The sequence below is a fragment of the Chlorocebus sabaeus genome, chromosome 21 (genome assembly GCF_047675955.1).
Source record: "Chlorocebus sabaeus isolate Y175 chromosome 21, mChlSab1.0.hap1, whole genome shotgun sequence".
Taxonomy (NCBI): domain Eukaryota; kingdom Metazoa; phylum Chordata; class Mammalia; order Primates; family Cercopithecidae; genus Chlorocebus; species Chlorocebus sabaeus.
In genome coordinates, this window is record NC_132924.1 from 50298307 (window position 1) to 50323963 (window position 25657).

Sequence of the window (25657 nt, forward strand, 5' to 3'; positions counted from 1 at the left end):
TACAAATAACTCTTGGGCAATTGCAGAGAAGTAATTGTCTTACAGTTTTTGAGGAACTCAGGTAGGATCTATGATTTATACTGATCAATACGTGCTCTATTTCAAGAAAACCTATAATGAAAATCACCAAAAGAATAGAATTATACATAGCAGGTATTTTTCCCTATGTGTCCTTGATTAATGAAAAAAAGCTTATGTGTACACAGGGACAACTGTAAGTAGAAATCATTTCTTGAGAATTATGTCAGTGTTGATTTGATGGGCTTAGCAGCTGAGCAACCCTCAGGAACACTTTGTTTCAGCAGTACTGAAGCAGCTATGTCGTCTGGGGTATATACCCTGGGATTTGTTGTCTCGTGCCAGGAAAATTTAGGACACAGATATACATGAGTTTAGGAGTGGAAGTTCAATAGGCAGAAGAGAAGAGAAAGAGAAACATCTCCCTCTTTAGAGAGAGAGGGGTATCTGAGTGGAAAAGACCCGAGGGCGGGGGATGTGCTGGATTTTATAGTCAGGTTTGAGGAGGCAGTGTCTGATTTACACAGGGCTCACAGATTGGTTTGATTAGGTGTGATGTTTACATAGCTTATGGGAAGTCTGGCCTCTCAGTCCTAATCTTATTATGCAAATGAACTCTCCTGTTGATCGGTACCATCTTGTCTGCTCCTTACTGTACGCGTAGGGGACTGATAAAGAGAAGGGAAGATGGGGCTGCCATTTTAAACATGATTGGTACAACCGCTAGCTTCTATGTCTGCAGCTCAGTTTTATAGGCTGTTCTTTGTTAAAAAGGAAAATGATTTGAGGCTGCTTTTCATTAAAATGGAAACCTTATCAAGGACTTCTGTACCCTCACTATCTGCCTAAGTAATTTTTTCTTAACTCCTGTATCAATACTTCCTTGAGCCTTTATTCATCACATTTCTCTTTTTGTAGCTCAAAATTTTGTGGCTCAATAGCAAAGACTTGGAATCAACCCAAAGGTCCATCAGTGACAGATTGGATTAAGAAAATGTGGCACATATACACCATGGAATACTATGCAGCCATAAAAAAGGATGAGTTTGTGTCCTTTGTAGGGACATGGATGCAGCTGGAAACCATTATTCTTAGCAAACTATCACAAGAACAGAAAACCAAACACCGCATGTTCTCACTCGTAGGTGGGAACTGAACAATGAGATCACTTGGACTCGGGAAGGGGAACATCACACACCGGGGCCTATCATGGGGAGGGGGGAGGGATTGCATTGGGAGTTATACCTGATGTAAATGACGAGTTGATGGGTGCAGCACACCAACATGACACAAGTATACATATGTAGCAAACCTGCACATTGTGCACATGTACCCTACAACTTGAAGTTTAATAATAATAAATAAATTAAAAAAAAAAAAAAAAATTTTGTGGCTGATTATTCCATTTAATTTATTGAAAATACACCAAAAGCTAAAATAAAACTTTTTAAAAGGAAAAAAAAAAAGTGACCATGAAGTAAAAGCACAATGTTTTAACCTGTTTCCTTTCTTTGCTTGTTTAAATTAGGGATTGGGAGTGTGTGTGTATGTTTTTTTCCACCCCACTCCCAGCTTTGAAGTTCAGAGATACATGTGCAGGTTTGTTACATGGGTAAATGGGGAGTCATGGGGGTTAGTGTCTAGATTATTTCATTGCCCAGGTAATGAGCGTAGTACTCAATAGGTCGTTTTTCAGTCCTCACCCTTTTCCCACCTTACACCCTCAAGTAGGCCCTGGTGTCTGTTTTTCCCTACTTTTGTGTTGGTGTTTACCAGCTTCCACTTGTACGTGAGAACATGCAGTATTTGGTTGTCTGTTCATGCAGTAATTTGAATAAGGATAATGACCTCCAGGTCCATCCATGTTGCTGCAAATAACATGATTTCTTTCTTTTTTGTACCACATTTTCTTTAACCAGTTCACTGTTGATGGGCATCTAGGTTGACTCCATGTCTTTGCTGTTTTGAAGAGTTCTGTGATGAACATGCACATGCATATGTCTTTATGGTAAACTGATTTATTTTCCTTTGGTTATATACCCAGTAGTAGGATGGCTGGGTGAAATGATAGTTGTTTTAAGTTCTTTGAGAAATCTCCAAAATGCTTTCCACAGTGACTGAACTAATTTATATTCCCACTAGCAGTGTATAAGTGTTCCCTTTTCTTAGAAACCTTGCCAGCTTCTGTTATTTTTTGACTTTTTCATAGTGGCCATTCTGACTGGTATGAGATGGTATCTCATGGTTTTGATTTGATTGTCTCTGATGAATAGTGATGTTGAGCAATTTTTCATATATTTGTTGGCCATATGTATGTCTTCTTTTGAGAAGTGTCTATTCATATATTATAGTTTGCCCATTCCTTAATGGGGTTATTTTTTGTTTAAGTTCCTTATAGATTCAGGATATTAGACCTTTGTCAGATGCATACTTTGCAATATTTTCTCTCACTTTGTAAGTTATCTGTTTAACTTGGTGGATAGTTTCTTTTGCTGTGCAGAAGTAGCTCTTTAATTAGGTCTTATTTGTTAATTTTTCTTTTTGTGGCAAATGATTTTGGAGTCTTCATCGTGAAATCTTTGCCAGGGCCTATGTCCAGAATGGTATTTCCTAGATTTTCTTCTAGAGTTTTATAGTATTAGATCTTATATTTAAGTCTTTACTCTATCTTGAGTTGATTTTCATATATGGTGAAAGGAAGGGGTAGAGTTTCAATTTTCAGCATATGACTAGCCAGTTATCCCAGGATAACTTATTGAATCAGGTGTCCTTTCTGTATTACTTGTTTTTGTTGACTTTGTTGAAGATCAGATGTCTATAAGTGTGTGGCTTTGTTTCTGGATTCACTAATCTGTTGCCTTGATTTATGTGTCTGTTTTTGAATCAGAACCATGCTGTTTTGATTACTACAGGCTTGTAGTGCTGTTTGAAGTGGAAAGTGTGATGCCTCTGGCTTTGTTCTTTTTGCTTAGGATTGCTTTGGCTATTCAGGCTACTTTTTGGTTCTATGTTAATTTTAGAATAGTTATTCTAATTCTGTGAAAAATGTCATTGGTGGTTTGATAGGAATAGCAATGATTCTGTAAATTGCTTTGGGCAGAATGGCCACTTTAACAATATTGCTTCTTCCTATCTGAATTAGTTCATTTTCACACAGATATAAAGAACTACTTGAGACTGGGTACTTTTTAAAGAAAGGAGGTTTAATAGACTCACAGTTCCACATCGCTGGGAAGACCTTGAGAAACTTACAGTCATGGCAGAAGGCAAAGGAGAAGCAAGCACCTTCTTCACAAGATGGCAGGAAAGAGACAGCAAAGGAGGAAGTGTCACTTCTAAACCACCAGATATTGTGAGAACTTACTATCATGAGAATAGCATGGGGGAAAGTGCCCCCATGATCCAATCCTCCTGCCAGGTCCCTCCCTTGACATGTGGTATTACAATTTGAAATGATATGTGGGTGGGGACAGAGAAACAAACCATATCACTACTCAAGAGCATGGAATGTTTTTCCATTTATTTGTGTCATTTCTGATTTCTTTGAGCAGTGTTTTGTAATTCTCATTCTAGAGATCTTTCACTCCCTGGTTAGCTGTGTTCCTAGGTATTTTATTCTCTTGGTGGCTATTGTGAATAGGATTACATTCCTGATTTGGCTTTCATCTTGGATGTTATTGGTGTATGGAAATTCTGCTGAATTTTGTACATTGATTTTGTATTCTGAAAATTTGCTGAAGTGTCTTATCAGGTCTAGGAGCCTTTGGGCAGAGATTATGTGGTATTCTAGGTATAAAAGCATATCATCTGTAAAGAGAGATAGTTTGACCTTCTCTCTTCCTATTTGGATGCCTTTTATTTCTTTCTTTTTCCTGATTGCACTGGCTGAAACTTCCAGTACTATGTTTAATAGGAGTGGTGAGAGTGGGCATTCATTTGTTTGTTTTATTTTAAGTTCTGGGGTACATGTGCAGGATGTGCAGGTTCATTGCATAGGTAAATGTGTGCCATGGTGATTTGCTGCACCTATCAACCCATCCCCTAGGTATCAAGCCCAGCATACATTAGATATTTTTCCTGATGCTCTCCTTCACCACACTCCCCCAACAGGCCCTAGTGTATGTTGTTCCCCTCCCTATATCCATGTGTTCTCATTGTTCAGCTTCTACTTATAAGTGAAAACATGAAGTATTTGGTTTTCTTTTCCTGCATTAGTTTGCTAAGGATAATGGCTTCCAGCTCCATCCATGTCCCTTCAAAGACATGATCTCATTCCTTTTAATGGCTACATAGTATTCCATAGTGTATATTTATGACATTTTCTTTATCCAGTCTATCATTGATGGGCATTTGGGTTGACTCCACGTTTTTGCTATTGTGAACAGTGCTGCAGTAAACATGAGCATGCATATATCTTTATAATAGAATGATTTATATTCAGTAAATCCCAGTAAAGGGATTGTTGGGTCAAATGGTATTTCTAGTTCTAAATCTTTAAGGAATCACCACACTGTCTTCCACAATGGCTGAACTAATTTACATTTCCACCAACAGTGTAAAAGCATTCCTATTTCTCCACAACCTTGTCAGCATCTGTTGTTTCTTGACTTTTTAGTAACAGCCATTCTGACTGGCATGAGGTGGTATTTCACTGTGGTTTTCTTTTGCAATTTTCTAATAAATAGTGATGCTAAACCATTTTTCATATGTTTGTTGGCTGCATGAATGTCTTTTGTGAAGTGTCTTTTCATGTCCTTTCCCACTTTTCAATTTTTTTTTTTCTTTTAAATTTAAGTTCCTTGTAGGTTCTGGATATTAGACCTTTTTCAGATGGATAGATTGCAAAACTTTTCTCCCATTGTGTAGGTTGCCTTGGTATTCTTGTCTTGTTCCAGTTCTCAAGGTGAACTTCCAGCTTTTGTCCATTCAGTATGATATTGATTGTATGTTTGTCATAGATGGTTCTTATTTTTTTTAGGTATTTTCCTTTGATACATAGTTTGTTGATGGTTTCTAACATGAAGTGATGCTGAGTCAAAAGACTTTTCTACATCTATTGAGATAATGTGATTTTTGTTTTTAGTTGTTTATATGATAAATCATATTTATTTGTTTATATTGAACCAACCTTTTGTCCCAGGAATAAAGCCAACTTGATTGTGGTGGTTTAACTTTTTGATGTGTTGCTCGACTTGGTTAGCTTGTATTTTTTGAGGACTTTTCATCTCTGTTCATCAGGGATATTGGCCTAAAGTTTTCTTTTTTGTTGTTGTGTCTGTGCCAGGTTCTGGTATCAGAATGATTCTGGCCTCACAGAATGAATTAAGGAGGGATTCTTTCTTACTTTTTTGGAATAGTTTTAGTAGGGTTAGTACTAGCTCTTCTTTATATGAATGGTAGAATTCAGCTGTGAATCTGTCTACTCAGGCCCTTTTGTGGTTGGTAGGGGTTTTTTATTACTGATTCAGCTTCAAAACTTGTTATATGCCTGTTCAGGGTTTCAGTTTTTTTCCTGGTTCAATTTTTGGAGGTTGTATTTTTCTAGGAATTTATCCATTTCTTATAATTTTTCTAGGTTGTGTGCAAAGAGGTATCTTAATAGTCTCTGAGAGTATTTTGTATTTCTGTGGGGTCCGTGGCTATGTCACCTTTGTGATTTCTTACTGTGTTTAATAGGATCTTCTCTCTTTTTTCTTTATTATTCTAGCTAGCAGTCTATCAATCTTATTTATTCTGTCAAGAAGCCAACTTTTGGTTTGCTCAATTTTTTTGTGTGGATTTTTATTACATTATTTTCTATAGCACAGTTTTGTTTTTGGTTATTTCTTGTCTACTGCTGGCTTTGGTGTTGCTTTCCTCTTGTTTTTCTAGTTCCTCTAAGTGTGATTTTATGTTAATTTGAGAATTTTCTAAGTTTTCGATGTGAGCATTTAGTATTATAAACTTTCCTCTTAACACTGCTTTAGCTGTGTCCCAGAAAGTCTGGTATGTTGTATGTTTGTTTTCATTAATTTCAAAGAATTTCTTGATTCCTGCCTAAATCTCATTGATTACCCAAAAGTCATTCAGAAGAAGGTTGCTTTAATTTCCACGTAATTGTATGCTTTTGAGAGATCATCATGGTATTAACTTCTGTATTTATTGTGCTGTGGTCTGAGAGTGTGGTTGATATGATTTGGGTTTTTTTTGTTGTTGTTTTGTTTTGTTTTTTTGAATTTGTTAAGAATTGCTTTATGTTCAAGTATATGGTCAATTTTAGAGTATGTGCTGTGCACCAATGAGAAGAATGTATATTCCGTTGTTAGATGGAATGTTCTATAGAGGTCTGTTAGTTTCATTTGATCAAGTGTGAAGTTTAGGTCCCAGATATGTTAGTTTTCTCCATCCCTTTACTTTGAGCCTATGAGTGTCATTGCATGTGATATGGTCTCTTAAGATAGCACAGTTGGGTTTTGCTTCTTTATTCAACTTATCACTCTGTGCCTTTTAAGTGGAGTGTTTAGCCTATTTACATTCAAGATTAATAGTGATATGTGAAGATTTTATTCCGTCATTATATTAGCTAGTTGTTGTCTAGATTTGATTTTGTAGTAGCTTTATAGTGTCAATAGTCTGTGTGCTTAAGTGTGTGTGTGTGGTGGTTAGTAACAGTCTTTCATTTCCATGTTTAGCACTTCCTTAAGGACCTCTTGTAAGGCAGGTCTGATAGTAATGAATTTCCTTACTCTCTTTCAGGGATGCCAGTGAGTCATAGATTTAGTCTCTTTACATAATCCCATATTTCACATAATTCCACGTTTCATTTTTTAAAATTTGTTTTCATTATTTTTGTCTGTCTGATTTGATTTGAAGAACCACTCTTCAAGCTCTGAGATTTCTTCATTAGCTTGGTCTATTCTGCTGTTAATACTTTCAATTGTATTATGAAATTCTTATAGTGAGTTTTTCAGATCTATTAGATCAGTTTGTTTTTTTCTTAAAATGGCTATTTCATCTTTAGCTCTTATATAATTTTACTGGATTCCTTGGATTTCTTGGATTGGGTTTCAACCTTCTCCTGAATCTCAGTGATCTTAATTGTCATCCAGACTCTGAATTCCATCTCTGTCATTTTAGCCATTTCAGCCTGGTTTAAAACCAGCACTGGGGAACTAGTGCAGTCATTTGGATGTAATAAGACACTGTGGCTTTTTAAGTTCTCAGTGTTCTTGTGCTGGTTTCTCTCTCATCTATATAGGCTGATGTTCCTTAAATCTTTGAAACTGCTGTCTGTTAAATGGGGCTTATTGCTTTCATATTCTTTGATATCCTTGAGGGTTTGATAGTGGTATAAATTGGGTTCGGTCAACTGGCTTCATTTCTGGGTGATTTCAGGTGGCCCAGGCTCAGCTCAGCACACTGGGGACCTCGGACCAGGCCCATGGCTTTGTTCTCTGGCCCCTCAAGGTTAAGCACCTGCTGTACTGCAAGGACTGAGGTCAGCTAGCAGCAATACTCTGATGGAGGGTGCTGACAAAAGCACTACATTGGGGTGGTGACAATGTGGTCCACACTTGTGCATGCATGCCATCAACTACAGGGCAGCAGTGTGGCAGGGTCCGTGTGTGTGTGTGTGTGTGTGTATGCTCGCTTGCACGTGTGCGTGCCAGCAACAGCAGAGCAGCAGCAGTGTGGTAGGCCCTGGCACAGTGGTTAGGGAAGGCTGTGGGCAGGAGCATGCTGGGGAGGGCCCATCTGCAGAAGCTCTCTAATGGTTAGGTGGTGCCTACCAATGAAGGAGTTATGGTAGCAGCTTCTGGAAAGCACCCCCATTGGGCATCTGAGATTTTACTGCAAGTGGGCAAGGCCAGGCAGTTACCCTGGGACAGGCTGAAAGATAAGGGGTGCTCAGACCAGACGGGGCCTGTGCCATGGGGAAGAAAGTTATGCTGTGTTCATGTCCTACAGTCAACAAAGGCCAAAGCCACCTCGAAGAATGTAGTGAGCCTTGGGAGATGGGCATCTCTGGCCATGCTCTACTGCAGCTATTTCTATGCCAAACACTCTGGATTCTGCACATATTAGAGCCCTGTCCCTGATAACTCTCTGATAAGCTCTCTCTGCAAACTCAAATGTCTGTGTGGGGAGTGGGTTCCCCTGCAGCTAAGATTCTGGGGTCCGTGTCTAGAGTGGGCCATTCCATGCCTGTTTAATTCTTCCCTTTCCCAGGAGCCCCTCAGGAACAAGAATGAATGTTGATGCCCAGTAGCCTAGTGCAGAGTTCCCAGCTTCCTCTTCTTTATCCCAGGTTCTATGTTCTCCCTCTGTCCACTTTCAATGCCATCCTTCTGAAGATCTGGTTGGAGGGTGCAGGTCTTCTTAATGGGCTGGTCTCTTGGTGGGAGAAGCTCTTCCTGTCAGCCATCTTACTTAACCTGTTTTCTTAATAAAACAATGTTTGCTTCCTAAAGTTTTCAAGCTTATATATAAAATAAATTCAGACCCTAAGATTCCTCACAATTTCATACCCAGTAAATTTTATTTTAAATAAATTATTATTTCAAAAACAATATAATAGCAGCAAGATTTAAAATGACTTTTCACCAATTGAAGGAAAAAAATTGAGATTTTAAGGTCTCTTACCCAAAACTTCTCATTTTAAATTACTCTGAAAGTTTCCATAAGTAAAAATCATTATTTATGTTAATTTGCAGCTAATTTGCTATGTAGTATAGACTCTTCTGCCTATACATGTCTTTAAAAGAATCCATTTTTATGTGAAGTACTTATCATTGATGTCATTATTTTTTATATTCAGAGTGAACTATTTATTTCTATATTTTCTGTCATTAGTGTGCCAAACACTTTTGCTACTGGAAAGCAATAAAATTAATCATGTTTGGCTTTGGCTGCTGTAATGACGCACATAAACAGCAATCCTGATGAACTTGAGTGAGAATGCTCACTGTGCTCATACTAAGCCAATTAGTGCCCAGTTATTTATTTTCACTGTAGTGGCGAGTGTGGGAGTGGTGGAGGTGCAGAAGTCGGGGAGATACGGAGAGAGAGATAAGTACTACTAGTAGAGAAAAGGAGACATAAAATTGGCAGAATACTTTTCAGAACAAAAACTGTGGCAGTAAGGAATCAATGTGATAGGTTTTAGATAGCATTTATGGCTGTGCTTGTGGGTGTGAAAACTTACAGGATTGTAAAAGTGCTTACAATTTTTCTTCAAGTTTAAACTACAAACAGACATAGTACTTTAAAGTTAGGAAAATATAGTTTAAAATTTTTAATTTCTCTATGAGCTTCTACATGCAATCCCATGCAATTGGAATTTGATAGTCCTTTCACATAGGAGAATGAGAAATAGCTAAGCATCCACTGTTTAAGTCATTTTTTCTACAAGCATGGGCTCACCAAATTATCAGAGTGACAAAGGAATTAGCTATTATTCAGGAAATGTGTGACCAAGATAATAACCTTTTTTTTTTTTTTTTTTTTTTTTTTTGAGAGAGTCTCGCTCTGTTGCCAGACTGGAGTGCAGTGGCGTGATCTCAGCTCACTGCAACCTCCGCTTCCCAAGTTCAAGTGATTCTCCTGCCTCAGCCTCCCAAGTAGCTGGGACTACAGGCATGTGCAGCAACCAGCCCAGCTAATTTTTGTATTTTTAGTAGAGATGGGGTTTCATCATGTTGGCCTGGATGGTCTCTATCTCTTGACCTCATGATCTGCCTACCTCAGCTTCCCAAAGTGCTGGGATTACACGCATGAACCACCACACCCGACCACGTATTAAATTTTTTAAAAAACAAAAGCAACTATGGCTGTCAGGAGATAGACAGACAGACATATTATATAGATAGACAGATATTATACAGCTGAACTTGATTCTCTTCCTCTGTCCCTATAGTTTTACGTATCTTTTCATCAGTTAGTCATTTTTGATTAGTTCTATGTCCAGAACTATGGACATATATTGACCTTAACTGTCAAATATATACAAAAGAGCCAAACTGCAGGCATAAAAAAACAAAAAAGAATCAAGGACAAGCAACATTTATCCACAGTTTATTGGTCAACTTATGAAGAAATGTAGATAATTATAAATTAGTATCCTTACTGATTAGTAGACTTTTTTTTATACTTTATGTTCTAGGGTACATGTGCACAACATGCAGGTTTTTTACATATGTATACATGTGCCATGTTGGTGTGCTGCACCCATTAGCTTGTCATTTACTAGATTTGTGTCACATATGCAGATAATATATTATTATTTAGATGTCTTGGAAATAATTCAGTGAGTACTGTAGCTGGTGGTACAGAGAGTAGCCCCCATTTGGATCCTTCTTCATCTTACCTCTCAATCTCTGTGAACCAAAAGAGATGGGAGAGTGCTCCACCACGAACTACTCAGTGGACATTTTTTTCATATATGTTAAAGCTATACTCCCCCTCCTATTGTGTTCAGTCCTCTAAAGTTTTCTTTTACTTTCTTAGAATATTGTTGTAGAATTTTAGATCTAACCTTAAGGAATATTTTGCAGACTTGGAAAGTTACATTCAGAATTATCAGTTGCATGACCAATTAGTGGTAAAACTGGTAATCAAACAATTTGCAAGACATCTCCAGTTTCCTTTGACTACACTATCCTGCCTCTTTTATTTCCATTCATTCTCTTTTTATTCTCAGGATGTGGCCAAGAAGCATTGGAATGATATCTTGGTAACACTTCTTTAAGGATTTTCCTTTTCCATACACACAGAAAAATCATATTGCCGGCCATATGTTTTCCTTTTGTTTATTTTTTTAATATGTGTCTGTATTTTTCTCTAGCCTCAAAGCCAGTGAACTTGAAATTATGCACTGGCCCTATCCCTAATACTACACAACTGTGCCACATTCCTTGTCCAACTGAATGTGAAGTTTCACCATGGTCAGCTTGGGGACCTTGTACTTATGAAAACTGTAATGATCAGCAAGGAAAAAAAGGTAGGTCACGTGACCATGACATGCCTTTTATACCCATCAGTTGTATCAAATCAGGAATTATTTTTAAAATGCTCTTCTGTGTTACTTGTTTGTGATATTTTCCAGAATGGTTAAAGACTATTAATTTCAAAAGATTAATAAACCTACTCCAGTGATAGTACCAGAAGATAAAAACAGAAGAACATAGGCATAAATGCTTGTTAATTTAGACAAAATGATGGAGAGAATCTGAGACAGTTTAGTGCAATGGTTAAGATGAGCTGTGGGGTCAGGCCTGGGTTGGAAAAACCTACTGGTCCCTTACTGTTTAGATAAGTTAGTTAACTTTGTCCTCTTATCTGTATAAGGATGTAACAGTATCTGCCATCCAGGTTGTGTCTAAGGAATCAATGAGATAAAAATAAAGCACTTAGTTTAGTGCCTGACCCATATCTAGTGCCCAATAATAAAGCTGCTTATTACTTTGAAGAAAAAAATGTAAAAGCGGTATTATGCAAATGAGAGAGGAATAGAATAAATGCAATGGTTTTCTTATGGTGGACGTGGTGAGCTAATTTTCACATGATCTCATGATTAAAAACATTTTTCTATTTTGTTTCCAAGGCCAGTCTTCTAGTGATTCTAGTATGTTTACACAGCAATAAATAGACTTATTAATTTTGTTACACACTGTCAGGAAGGGCAACGCTTAGATGCTATTAAAGCACAAAGCAGGACTTCGAATATTTCACACTGGAGCCCACGTGGCTTATGTTCCTAATTCAAATTCCCAGAGGGTCTACACTCAACGGAACCTCAAAGAGATTGTTTCTCTGGAACCGTCCAACTTCTTAGAGGTTCATTTTCCAAATTTAATCATGTGACATTGCTGAAGATTTAAGAAAAATAGCACTTTTGTCTGGTAATCGATATTTCTAAATAGCTTGAAATTTCACTATTCTTCGAATATTCTATAGCTACAGACCTTCCAAGTCAACCAAAATTTATCTCTCTTTCTGTTCCCACCCTACTCCTCTATGCCCCACAAGGGAGATAGGTACTGTACGACATTTCTAGCCTTACCTTTGCGGTAGTAAGCTAAAACCAAAGGTTCTCATTTATTTTCATTCCGTTCATTAATCCATTCACTTACTCATTTAATGAATGGTTCATGACCACAGATTAGCTACAGTCTGAGGATACACCAGTGATTCAAAACAGAAATTACTTCTACCTCCACTCTTATCTAACTTTTACCCTGAGGTTTTATTCAACTTTCTGAAATACTCAACCTTTGATGGTAACAATAGATTTTTCTTTCCCCCATACTTCAGGCTTCAAACTGAGGAAGCGGCGCATTACCAATGAGCCCACTGGAGGCTCTGGGGGAACTGGAAACTGCCCTCACTTACTGGAAGCCATTCCCTGTGAGGAGCCTGCCTGTTATGACTGGAAAGCAGTGAGACTCGGAGACTGCGAGCCAGATAATGGAAAGGAGTGTGGTCCAGGCACGCAAGTTCAAGAGGTTGTGTGCATCAACAGTGATGGTAAGACAGACGTGTCTATTATGTTTTTATGGACGTCCAACCCTGCATATCTGTTTTTACTTTCTATTAAAATCCTGTGTCTTCTCGCATTATAGCTGGTTCCATTTACAAACGTAGAAATAACTGCTTCTCTCTCCCTCCCTTCCTCCCTCCCCCCCTTTCCCTGTCTCCCTCTCTCTTTTGTCCTTAATGAAATGGTGGCAGTGGAGAGGATCCATGAATAGTAGCAAGATAATGTTAAATGTGCAAACAGAACAGATCATATAACATAAGAATTAAATTATCATTAGGGTAATAATTAAATTGCCAAATTTAACAACAACAAGGAAAGGTAACTTTTTAAAGTGACTTTAAAAAAAATTATAGAAAATGAAATGTAAACAAAGAAGGGTTGTGAGCGTTGGTTGACTTGACTCTAAAAGTATTTTCTTTTAGCCTCCCTGACATCATGTCTTAGTGTTATCATTTCATTTCCAGGCTCGCAATCCATGAAGTCCATCACAGCCTAGAGTTCCTGAACTGACCTTTTGCTCTCTAGGACTCCCCTATTTAGGAATGTCCTAGAGCCACTGGATAGTGGCTTTCTACAAGATTCTTTTCCCCAGCCACAGGAATAACCTTGGACTTTTATAACTAATATTTGTTTGATAAAATATACTGTCTTGATATTAGCTCTAAGATTTTTACATTCCTTCCTAAGAGTACTGCTACTGTATTGGGAAGAACCCCTTACCTCTAAGTCATCCCTGAGTCACACAAACCGCAAGACTCCTCCAGACGTACTTTAAAACCTCTGGACAAGATCATCTCTAAGGTTGCTCTGTCTCTTGAATCCTATGACTCTGCACATCAGAGAAGCATGAGTGCTAAACCCCAGAGTCCAATAGTTGACAGTTTATGCTGTTTACAGCATATGCAGAAACATTCTGGTGCCCCCTTGGGGGTACTGGGACATCTGGTAACCGTCATAATTCTTTCCATCCTATTTTCTTCCAGTAAGCAGAATTGTTTCCTCTTGTGACTCAGTCACTGTTCAGTCATAAAGAAAGGCATTCTCTGGGGTGGGAGACTGGCAGACACCGCTATTACTGAGAAATTAGCCTTTTGTCTTTGTCCAGGGTCTAATATATAGTCATGCAAGATAGTATTAGGTAAAATCTGAACCAGTGCTTGAGTTTGAAATGGGAAGAAGATCATTGCTCCAGATCTTTTATGATGAATTTTATATATTCTGCTTTTTTGCTATGATAAGCATAACCTGCTGTGATATGTCCTCTCTTTAGCTCTTCCTTATTCTACAATAAAGAGAGGCAAAAAAAGGAAGTAACACTCAGAGATTAGCAGCTAGGAAAAGAAAGCAAAAGAAGCATGTTCTGTTTCTCTCTTACTCACATTTTAAATCCGAATTTGGATTACACAATACTGTTACTTTCTGAATTTCTGTAAAAACAGTAATGGTCATATTAAATTCCCTCAGTAATAGTACTTGATCGTTTTTCTCAGTTCAAACAATTTTTCTTGTCCTTCCATAGACCTATAGAGGAATTAGGGTCTCAGGTATTGTGAAAAGTGTTTTTGAGTGAAACAAAAAGCTAAAAAGTTAATTTTGCATGGCACTTCTGCCTCAGTGTTATGCAATGAAAAATCAGATTTAGTCCACTTGGTGCAATGGTCTTCCTGGTATTTGTGAAAATGGAATATATTTTATGTAGACTAAAGGAGCCAGCTATTTAAAAAATATAAATGGCTTATTTTAATTTTGTTAAGGAAAACTTATTTTGCAACGCAAATATTACCTCCTAGCTTGTCTTGTGAAAAAACGCTAAAAAGCAAGCAAAGGTATGAGTTAGATGTGTGTAATTGTATTGGCAATGTATGTTATAACCTAAAAAGCAAATTGATAACTCACAATACACATGAGCTGGTTTCGCTTTGTCTACATCACAAACAGAATTAATTTTAAAAAGGTAAGTATGCAACTGATACTCAATTCATTGTTGTCCTTTACAGGACATCTTTTCCATTATTAACTTTTATTTCCTGACATTAATTAGTTGTAGTACAACTTAATACATTAGCTATTTCAGCTACATGGATGTAAAAAATCAAGAAAATTATTTTTTTATTATGAATCCTAGAACCCAGTCAAATTTGTATATAAACTGAGACATAATTGGGCTGATAGAATAAAACAAAAAGCTGGAGACTTGTAAATACTGTTCCGATATTATCATGTGGTCACCTGGTAAGTGTTTAGCAGCTGCACCAAACGTTGTTTTGTAATTAAATTGGGCCCAGGGAATTAAAGTTGATTAGTTGTACAGACTCTACCTCTAGGCCTGGGCTGCAGCTATACATTTTGTTTTATAATTAAGTTAAAGCCTGACTAGGGACATGAAGCGTTAAAGCCTGTGAACTGAAGAAATAATAAAAAGATTTTTTTGCTCACACATTCCTCACAAATTTCACAACTTTGTTAATGACCTCAAGACACTTAAAATCTATTTGTTTTCTGAAATATTCTTTGTCCAGACTCCCAGTGATCATTAAGATTTGCTGCTGCTGTTGTTCATTTTTCCATTTGCCTTCTATGGAGGAGGGTTGGGGGAGGGTTGCAAGAGACCCCAGGAGGAATTTTGCATAGCTTCTCTGTCAGAGAAGAAGGCAGAGGGGTGTAACAGAGTTGCAAGACAAAAGAGAGCACAAAAGGCAATTAGACTCTCCAAAAAGAGAGAAACATTTCAGTGTAGTAGAACAAATATTGATCATTAATTAAAGATCATCAGATCTGCAATTCCAGGTCTCCGAACACAAATGCAGGAACCTACTCCAAAGATCTGTAATCTGGAGAATCAGAGGATGTTATACCTGTAAAAAACCCAAAACCTGCCCTATTTTAATTTTTTTTGATATTGAGTATGTTTCATTTAAAGGTGTAAATCTGGCAAGGCAAGAATATTTTGTTTCCTAAATTGGCTTGTTAGAGGCAGGACAAAGCCAGGCTATTGGACTCTGGAGCAAGGGGAAAAAGTATTATTCCTTACTTGAGAGTGTAAATCAAATATTTCCTTGTCCTCTGCTTAAAAACAAAAAATATGATGCTATCTATATTTCCATATCATGTGTGCTATTTCAGATATCAAGTACTGACACTTTTCCATGTGAATTTCAAAAAAAAAAGTCATTAGGTTGTTTTGGTTTTGTTTTTGCATTATTTTTTAAAGCAGTAAACCTCAGTGGTTTCAAATGCCTGAACTTCTGTGCTATCTTCCTTTTCTTTTCCCCACATTAGTAAAAGTTAGCATATAACCAATGACATGGGCACAAGCAATCACTTTCCTACTTGACCCCGATTGTTAAGAAACCCAAACATACTTTTATGGAAGTAAATCATTGCAAGTCAGCATTACCCAGCTATTAATGATACAGTATAAGAGTAATGAAGGTTGCCGGCTAGGGCCATTCTTGTGTATTGTGCCATTCTTGAATGGGAGTAACTCTGCTATCCAAAGACTCTCAGCACCATGCCAAACTGACTGGCTTCTAGTAATGCTGAAGAAGACCTGTGTCTAAACACATGTGGAGATGAGCACTGAGGCAAGCCCTAAAAGCAAGTTTTTCTGACTCTTTTGGGTACATTTCTACATATGATCAAAAGTATCAAAAGAACTGGCTTTGAAAACACTTGGAGGAAGTTGACTGTGTTAGGGTATTTGTGCATTGCTTATAAAGAAATACCTGAGGCTGAGTAATTTATACAAGAGGAAAAAGTTTAATTGGCTCACAGTCCTGCAGGCTGATAGGAAGCATGGCACTGTTAGGTGTTTGGCCTCTGGTGAGGCCTCAGGAAGCTTTTATTCATGACGGAAAGCTAAGTGGGAGCAAACATCTCACGTGACAGAGTGGATCAACAGAGGGAAAGAAGAGGGAGATGACACACATTTTTAAACAACCAGATCTCATGAGAACTCACTATCATAAAGTCAACACCAAGGATTTGGTGCTAAAGCATTCATAAGACATCTACCCCTGTGATCCAATCACCTCCCACCAGACGCCACCTCCAATAGTGGGGATTACATTTCAATATGAGATTTAGTGGGGACACATATCCAAGCTATATCATTGACTTTAGTATCTAAGGCACTGGCTTGCCATGTAACTGCTTAATCTTTCTCAACTTTTTACCACTAATTTCTTCCTTCTGGAACAAGATATGTTTCTGCCTATAAGACGAGGAAAGGGAAAACTTGAGTACTATTTCTTTCCCAAGTAGTTCTTGTTATACTTCTTTGTTTCCGTGTAGTCAGAACTAGGAGGAATATGGGGGCATATCATTTCAGTATGTTGAAGAAAATGTAAGAATTTTGAAAATTTATACCACTGGAGAACAGGACTCATTGTGGAAAGAGTTGGGGAAAGATAGTGCCCTATTTTAAGTCTTATAGTACAATTTGTATGCAATATATAAACTGAATATTGAGTTATTTTTTTCAGACACATATGTATTATTAAAAAGTAACAGTGTGAAGGGGGACAGAGGTAAGTGGGACAATTGGTAGAAGATTGGGAGCAAAGCATGCCAGGAATAGAAAAAGAGAAGTTATAGAACTCATAGTTGAGACTAGTATTTTGACTAATTCAGAATATTCATAGCTTGTTCCAGAAGCATAGGCCAGGTCAAGGATTAAGATGCATCAAGCTTATTAAGGATGTGCTCCCAGAAGAAATCAGCAAGAAAGGGGGGAATGAAGAAGCAAAATGTAGAAACGAGAAAGGGTCTTGAGTTCCTAAAACCATTCCCGGGTTTAGTGATTCACTCGGAGGATTCACCATACAGTTGTACGTATAACCATGACTTATTAAAATAATAGCATGCAAAACAAAATCAGCAAAAGGAAAGTGTACTTGAGGCAAATTCCAGAGAAAAGAAAGTGAGTTCCAGAAACTTCCAGTTCCCCATATTGGCCAGACAACCCTAGTGTCAAAGGGCAATCAGCCTAAGGTCAGGAATGAGGCTGCAGCTGCAGAATCTGAAAGATGGGTGCAGAGAGCCAGTGAAAGGGATCCCATGGGATCCAAACTGGCCAGCAACACTGCCCATTACAAAAGGAAATCCAATTATGTGGTAAGGAATATAAATGTTGTATAAACTAAAAGGAACCAAAGACCTGATTAAACAGTGTCTTCTGGGCCCACAAGAATATGCCGTTTTCTGGTCCACTGCCACTTAGAAGGTTCCTGGATTCCCAATGAAATTGAAGTAATTCTATTTGAATTTTAATGCAAAAAGGAGCTTCAGAAGGCTGGAAAACCTGAAGACTCCCAAGTAGCAGACGTTAAGATTGTTTAATATTAGAAAATGTTAGAATATCTTTTCAAGAACTTAAAATGGAAGAACACATTTATAAATATTTTTGTGCCTTTCCATTGGGGAGTACCTTTTGTGCCATATCTTATTATTTATCAGTGAAAACAAGAACATTGTAATGTGCAAGGGAGAGTGGTAGACAAGAAGTTAAAATATGTGTATAGAATAGAGCCTCACCTAAATAAGATTTGCTTCTGAAACCTTGGTGAGAACCCTGAATTCAGATCAATTCAAATATCTATGGAACTAGATGGGAACACAAGTTCAAATGCATGATCATTCTTTGGATCTGGAATCTACTTCTTAACACAGATTACAAGGCCATTATGTGGAAAAAACGTCTTTTAAACGCAAGAACCCATCCTATAACTGAATTGTTTTTCCATACTTTAAGCAATAAGTCAACTAAGAAGTTTCCTTCCTGTAGAATGTTGTCTTCTAATGTGTTTGAAATATAATTAGATTGGATATTATGTTAAATCTAAGGTCTCTCACTTACAATTAGGATTGTCTAACACTATTTGTAGGAGTTTGTTTCCTATAATTGGGTTGAGACTCTATTCAATTTGTTGTAAAGATGAAAGTCATTATAACCTTTTAGAAAATTTAAAGCAATAGGTCTTCCTTCAACGTTGGTGTGTCGTAATCACCATTTTATTTCAGACTATAAAAACTTGACATCAGATACTCTGATTTGTCTGCTATGTGTTAGTATATGTGTCTGTGTATGTATTACAATATACTTGAATATGTTAGTAAAAAATGCTTTTTTAAAAAAACCATCAGCGTTGAGCCAATGTTCTTTGTTCTTTTAAATGGCAGTGTTGTAGCAAACAGTAGATTTTTCTAAATAATTTTGTTTTCTTTTTAAAGTAGGGTAGATTCAGCAGAGATGTCAGATAAAAATTGAGTAAATAATTATTTACCACTTAGTGATACAAATTCCCCACTGAATGTTAGCTACCACTTCAAATGACAAATATAGAATAGCAGTTTACTTTGTCATAGGTGGTGGGTGCCGTAACACAACACAGAGCAACCAATTTTCTCTTTATTTCCTTTTAGAGATGTGGTCTCACTGTGTTGCCCAAGTTGGTCTTGAATTCCTGGGTGCAAGCAATCCTCCTGCCTTAGCATCCCAAAGAGCTGGGGCAACAGTCACATGACACTGTGCCTGGCCAAAGCCAGTATGGACATTGGACAGAAAGCATAACTTGCAGTTAAATTGGCAGGAGTTTAGTTATTAAACCCGACAGATGCATTCCTTATGTTAGTGAACCTCATGTTTGCTCCTTTGATTCCCTGTATATCCACCTTCTCTGTAAAATGTTGTCTTCCCATGACTTCATTGATTCTGTATTCCCTATTCTCTTTCCACCTCTCAGGCCATATATCATTTAACTATTGCTAGGGAACAAACCACCTCAAAACTTTGTGACTGCAATCATGAGAATGCAGAAGTGCTTGTTCAGGTTTCACCTGAGCTCTCTTGGGGAAGTTTGACTATGCCTGAAAGGTCCAAGTGGCCTCCCTCATATATCTGGCAGTTGGTGCTGTCAGCTGGGGTACATTGGTACCCCATTGGTACATGGACTCTCATCCTCCAATAAGCTAGATTAACTTCTTTTTATATGGTGGCTTTAAGGCATAACTTCAAGAGGACCGAGCAAAAGCTGAAAGTCCTCTTGAACTCACACAGTATCACTTTGTCCACATTCTGCTAGTCAAAGCAAGTCACAAGGGACAATCCAGATTTAATGAGTAGGAAAATAGACTTTGCCTCTTGATAGGATATATTGCAAAGAATTATGGCAAATAATTTACTACGGTCTACTCTGCTTACAATTATTTTCAATCCTCTCACATGCAAAATATACACCCTCCCCATCCAAGACCACAAAAATTGTCATGCAATTATATGATCAGGCTTAAAGTTTACTATCTCATAATTTGCATCTGTTTCAAATATGAATATAGCTACTCTTGAATCAGAGGTCTGTGAATGAAAAGAACAAGGTATCTTCCACTAATTCCCTCCACATATACAACATACAATATCGTGATAGAGAGTGGAAAAGCACTCTCCCATTAAATGAGAAAAACAGGAAGCATTCAGCCATTTCTGCCCTATAACAACATTTTTTATTATTTTAAGTTCCAAGATACAAGTGCAGAACCTGTAGGTTTGTATACATGTGCCATGGTGGTTTGCTGCACCTGTCAACCTGTCACCTAGGTTTTAAGTGCTGCATGGATTAGCTATTTGTCCTGATGCTCTCCCTCCTCCCCACCCCCCACAGGCCCCGGTGTGTGTTGTTCCCTCCCTGTGTCCATGTGTTCTCATTGTTCAGCTCCCACTTACGAGTGAGAACATGTGGTGTTTGGTTTTCTGTTCCTGTGTTTATTTGCCGAGGATGATGGCTTCCAGCTTCATCCATGTCCCTGCAAATGACATGATCTCACTCCTTTTTATGGCTGTGTAGTATCCCATGGTGTGTATATGTACCACATTTTATTTATCCAGTCTATCATTGATGGACATTTGGGTTGGTTCTATGTCTTTGCTATTGTAAATAGTGCTGCAATAAATATATGTATCCAGCCTGTTCACCATAAAACAGGAACAGAGTAAGTTCCTTAATTAGGCTCTCCTTTTGTTCTTTGGGAATCATTTCCTAGTCCACTGTTTTTCTTGATTCTTTCATTCTGAGCTCTTGAATTTTCTCCTAAAATATCTTCCCTTTGCCATAAGAAATGGCTTGTATTTGTAGCCGAGGAACTTTCTCAGTCGGTGTCCTGACCATAGAAATTAGAGGGGCCAGAGGACTTTTTTGTTCATTCTGAACTGTCTGAATTTCTCCAAGTCTAAATTGGCAAAGTTTTATCAATGCAGCACCCTTAAAACGTTTTGAGTTTTCCATAAATCTCATTGGATATCACTTTATGTCACAAAAGCCATATCCATACATAACTGTTTTTCACACAGCCTTCTTTTTATTTTGGACTACATGTGAGTCTTCTGTGGGAAATGCTTCTAAGATTCTTAAAAGCCCTGTCTAGCTGAGAGGGTCTTCTATGAATCACCTAAGTCTTTCTCTGGTGTTATCAACAAATTATTAGCTAGATACCAGATTGATTTTTACCTTACGTCACTTCTTACTTTTTCCTAGAGAAGTAAGGTTGAGAAATGGTTTTAATTTTTCATTTTATAATAGCTCATTGCGGCATCTTCTAAATTCCAATTGGACATTGAATTATTTCTTCTCTATTTCTCTTCTAATAGCGTATCATTCTCAGAAGAAAAAGAAAACATTAAATGGACATTTTTAACATTTTTCCTGCGAATTCCTTTATCTAAATACTTACATTTTCTGTCTTGTAAGTTTCCACAAGAGACAGTTTTGCCAGTTTTTTCATCACTGCATGGTGTAATACGTACATTATGGAAGTAATTCTTCACTAACAATCTTCTTACCTACTTTTCCCAATCTAGATTCAATGGGTAGGAAAATAGACTCTGCCTCTAGATGGGAGAATTATGGCAAATGGTTTAATTTATTATTTAATATCTATCTCTACTCTTCACTAACAATCTTCTTGCCTACTTTTCAGCCTTTACCCACCCCAAGTCTCAAAGCCAATGCTACTTGTTTTATATTTCTTAAAGCAAGATCTCACTGCTACATATTAAATTCTGTACCAGCTATGTATACGGCATAACAAATTACCTCAAACTTAATTTTTTGTGTTTGTTTTTTCACAATTCTATTGGTTGGGTGGGCAGTTTCTGTGTTAGTTCTGCCCGGTCTCGCTGATAGTTGCATTTAGCTGAAGAGCTGGCATGGTGGAATGGTCCAAGTTGGCCCCACTAATGTCAATGAAGGTGCCTCATTTTATCTCCAGGTGTCCTCTCATGTTCCAGTAGACTAGACTGGCATCTTTTCTAAGTGGTCTCAAGATAATGTTCTAGGAGGGAAAAACAGCTGAATGGCCGCTTGATGCCTAGGTTCTGAACTCTCGTAAGACCAATTCTGCTACATTCTATGGGTCAAAGCAAGTCTCAAATCTAACAAGGCTCAAGGAATAGTGGAATAGATTATACCTTTGGATGAGAGGTACTTGCCAGAATTTGTGGACATACTGAATCTAGCACATGCTACTTCCTCTGTTTCCTATATGCTATATTCTTTCTCTGATCCTTTCTTAAAAGTTAACATTTCATATCAACTCTCTGCTATAGAGCTATACCCAGAAGTGCCAGCCAAACCCTACTGGCATTTTTAACCTCACTGTGTACTAAAGTCAAACTCATCATCTTTTCTCCAGAGTCAGTTTGTCTTCCAATTTTCTCAGCCTAGTTCACAACACTACAATTTATTCAATCCTCAATCCTGCTGATGGAGTGACATCTGTGAAGAGACATAAAGGAGATGAGAAAGTAAGCCCTATGCAAATTTGAGAAGAGAACATTTAGGGCAGAAGGAACATTAAATGCAAGACCCGGAGGTAGAAAATGCTTTGAATATTTGAGGAACAACAAGGTGGCCAGTGTGGTTGGAGTAGAATGAGTTATAGGGAGAGGTTATTAGGCGGTGAATTTAAAGAGGTTACAGAGGCTTGAGACCATTCAGGGGCTTTGGTTTTTATTCTAAGATGGGAGTCTATTGAAGGGTTTGAAACAAGTAACCAGAACTGACATGTTTTTAAAGAATCGCTGATGTTGCTTTGTTGAGAACAAACTTTAGGGGAGCAGAGAAGCAGCAGTGAGGAGACTATAGCTTCAGCTACAATTCCAGTGAAAGATGACAGTGTGGCTTAGATAAGGGTTGCAACAGTGGAGGGGACAGTGCTAATTTAGAAGAATTACACTAATTGGGGAAAACTAGGGCAGCAAGCAGAGATGTTAGAATCCTTGAATCAGGTTTTCCTTATACTGGTATTATTTTCTTTATACTGGTATTATGGTATTATCCACTATAAATCCTCTTTTAATCACATCATTCAGCTGCTTGAAATCTTTTTTGTTTGTTTGTTTTTGTGACAGAGTCTCGGTCTGTCACCCAGGCTGAAGTGCAGTGGCACGATCTCAGTTCACTGCAACCTCTGCCTCTGGGGTTCAAGCAATTCTCCCGCCTCAGTCTCCCAAGTAATTGGGATTACAGGCACCTGCCACCATGCGTGGCTAATTTTCGTATTTTTAGTAGAGACCGGGCTTCACTGTATTGATCAGGCTGGTCTCAAACTCCTGACTTCAGGTGATCTGCCCACCTCGGCCTCCCAAAGGGTTGGGATTTACAGACATGAGCCACCACCCCTGAGCAGAAATCTTTTACTGGCTTCCTATTGCCTTCTGTGTGAAGTCCATTTGGGAATCACAGTATGTCCTCCACCATCTAATCTTGTCCATTTTACCAATTGGCCCTTCTGCCCCTCCATTACACCATTGTACATTTTATGGAATTTGTAATGTAATCACTTACAGTTTACTATCCCCCACTATTCCTTCTATACTGATGCTTACTATGGGGTAGGTATCATGTCTTAATTATTCTTGTATGCCTGTTTCCTAGCACTGTGTTCTACATAACAGATTGTCAACAAATCTCTGAACTATAACTAAGTTCCTTCTTTTATCCCTAAACATATTTTCAAGAAGTGACTCTTAATTTCTCTTTAAGTAAACTTTTATTATTGCCCTCACTGCAAATTCAAACTTTGCCTACCAGATGTCAAATAAAGCATGACACCAAATTGCACACCCTATTAACATCTCAATATGCCTTCAAATTCCATTACATTCAAATCCCAGTACACTGGAGCAAAATAGCTACTGTATTTGCATAGGAAGAAAAAAATAAATGTACAGAAAAACTTGAAATTTGAGGAATTCCTCTCAGCGTTTTATCATTAGACCGTGTTTTATTGAGCTTTAACTTTCTGGAGACTAGTCATTGCAGCACTGACTCTAGGTTCACCTGCTAACTTTGCCACTTTCTTTGGAAGGTTCCTTAAATCCACAGTGACTAAGTTTCCTTTTCTGTGAAATGAGATCTGTTTATAATGCTGTTCTCTAGTACAAGTGAGTTAATATATGCTAAATGCTAGGAATTGTTCCTAGTGTGTGATATTTAAGTGTTTGTTGTTACTATTATTCCTCTAAGGTGGGTTCAATAGAGAGAAAGTTAGCTGAGCATAGAGACTTTCTTTTTTTTCAAAAATTTTTTATAGATAAGAATTTTATTGATTGTTGTATTAGTCCATCCTCACACTGCTGTAAATATACTATCTGAGACTGGTTAATTTATAAAGGAAAGAAATTTAATTGACTCACAGTTCTACATGGCTAAAGAGGCCTCACTCAGAAAACTTACAATCATGATAGAAGGCAAAGGGCAATCAAGGCACGTCTTACATGGCAGCAGGAGAGAGAGGAAAGGGGGAACTGCCAAACACTTTTAAAACCATCAGCTCTCATCAGAACTCCCTCACTGTCACAAGAAATGCATAGGGGAAACCACCCCCATGACCTAAATACCTCCCACCAGGTCCCTGCCTGGTGGGGTTTTACAATTCAGATTACAATTCAAGATGAAATTTGGGTGGGGACACACCCAAACCATATCACTTACCAATAATTTGATTACTTGATTTGCAGCCTAGCTCATTTATTTTCATAACACACTCATCAGGTAAGTGACCTCATTTTTAAAGCACATATATATGTCCTTAAATAAATGAGTGTCTATTGTATTCACTATCAGAAAATAAATATATAATAAAATTCCATAATTAAAAAATTCACCTGTTTCACAGAGAAACATATCTCTGAATTGACATTGAGCTAATATCTTTTGAATAGAAAAAGATTATGTGAGTTTGACAAAACTTGTAAAAATTATTGTAACAATCTTACTAATTTTAGAGTATATTAGAAATGTATTTTTTTATTTGTATAACATAAGAACTATACTGAATGTGTCACTAGAATTGTAGTTTTCTGTTTTTAGAAGATAACTAGCTACTGACTATGGGCAGAAATTGGACTTGACTTATATACGATCAGGGAATATTGCTGTAGAAAGGCAATTATATATAATTTAAAAAAGAACGCTGTAGTAATCTTTAAACTTCAAGACTGCTGGTACTTAGCCTTGTGTTAAGTTGAGGCTGAGGAAAACATGTCTTCAAGTAAAAAGTCACCAGGAACCCACATTAGGAAGTAAAAGAAGAGATGCTGCTTAGCTTTGATTCTCAGTATGAGATTTCTTATCTCAGGAGCACCTATGGTTGAAACAGGGAACGTGGTAGAGCAAGCTACAAGACTAATATAGTGCATTTTCTTGACTTTCGGTTTTGCTAGTAGGCTAAAAAGGGGTAAGGAACTTAAATAAATTAGCTCATTACAATTTTAGAATTGTTGATCTTATATTGAAATTGCTGAATTGATATAAAATTATAGAAGATTAATATACATTGTGCTGCTTGCCTCCTCAACATTCTTTCATTCTCTTCTATCATAAACTGCCCTGATTTTTCTTTGAGGAATTCATGCATTCCCTAAACTATTGAGGCTTGCTGGGATGAATCTTACCTCCCAGCCAAGGCAAGCTGTTGCGGGAAGTCAGGGACCCCGAACGGAGGGACCAGCTGAAGTCGTGGGCATTTATTAGTTCCCCAAAGTAATACTTTTATAATTTCTTATGCCGGTCTTTACTGCAATCTCTGAACATAAATTGTGAAGATTCATGGACACTTATCACTTCC

At 37.6% G+C, this 25657-nt stretch overlaps 1 protein-coding gene across 1 annotated transcript in view; it reads left to right on the forward strand.

The window, feature by feature from the left end:
* The window catches only part of THSD7A (thrombospondin type 1 domain containing 7A), a 486308-nt gene that overhangs the window by 285014 nt on the left and 175637 nt on the right, over positions 1-25657 (forward strand). Inside the window, exons 5-6 of the mRNA XM_007982032.3 lie at positions 10841-10996; positions 12310-12522. Coding sequence (XP_007980223.3) covers positions 10841-10996; positions 12310-12522 — 369 coding nt within the window. The remainder of the gene's footprint in view (positions 1-10840; positions 10997-12309; positions 12523-25657) is intronic.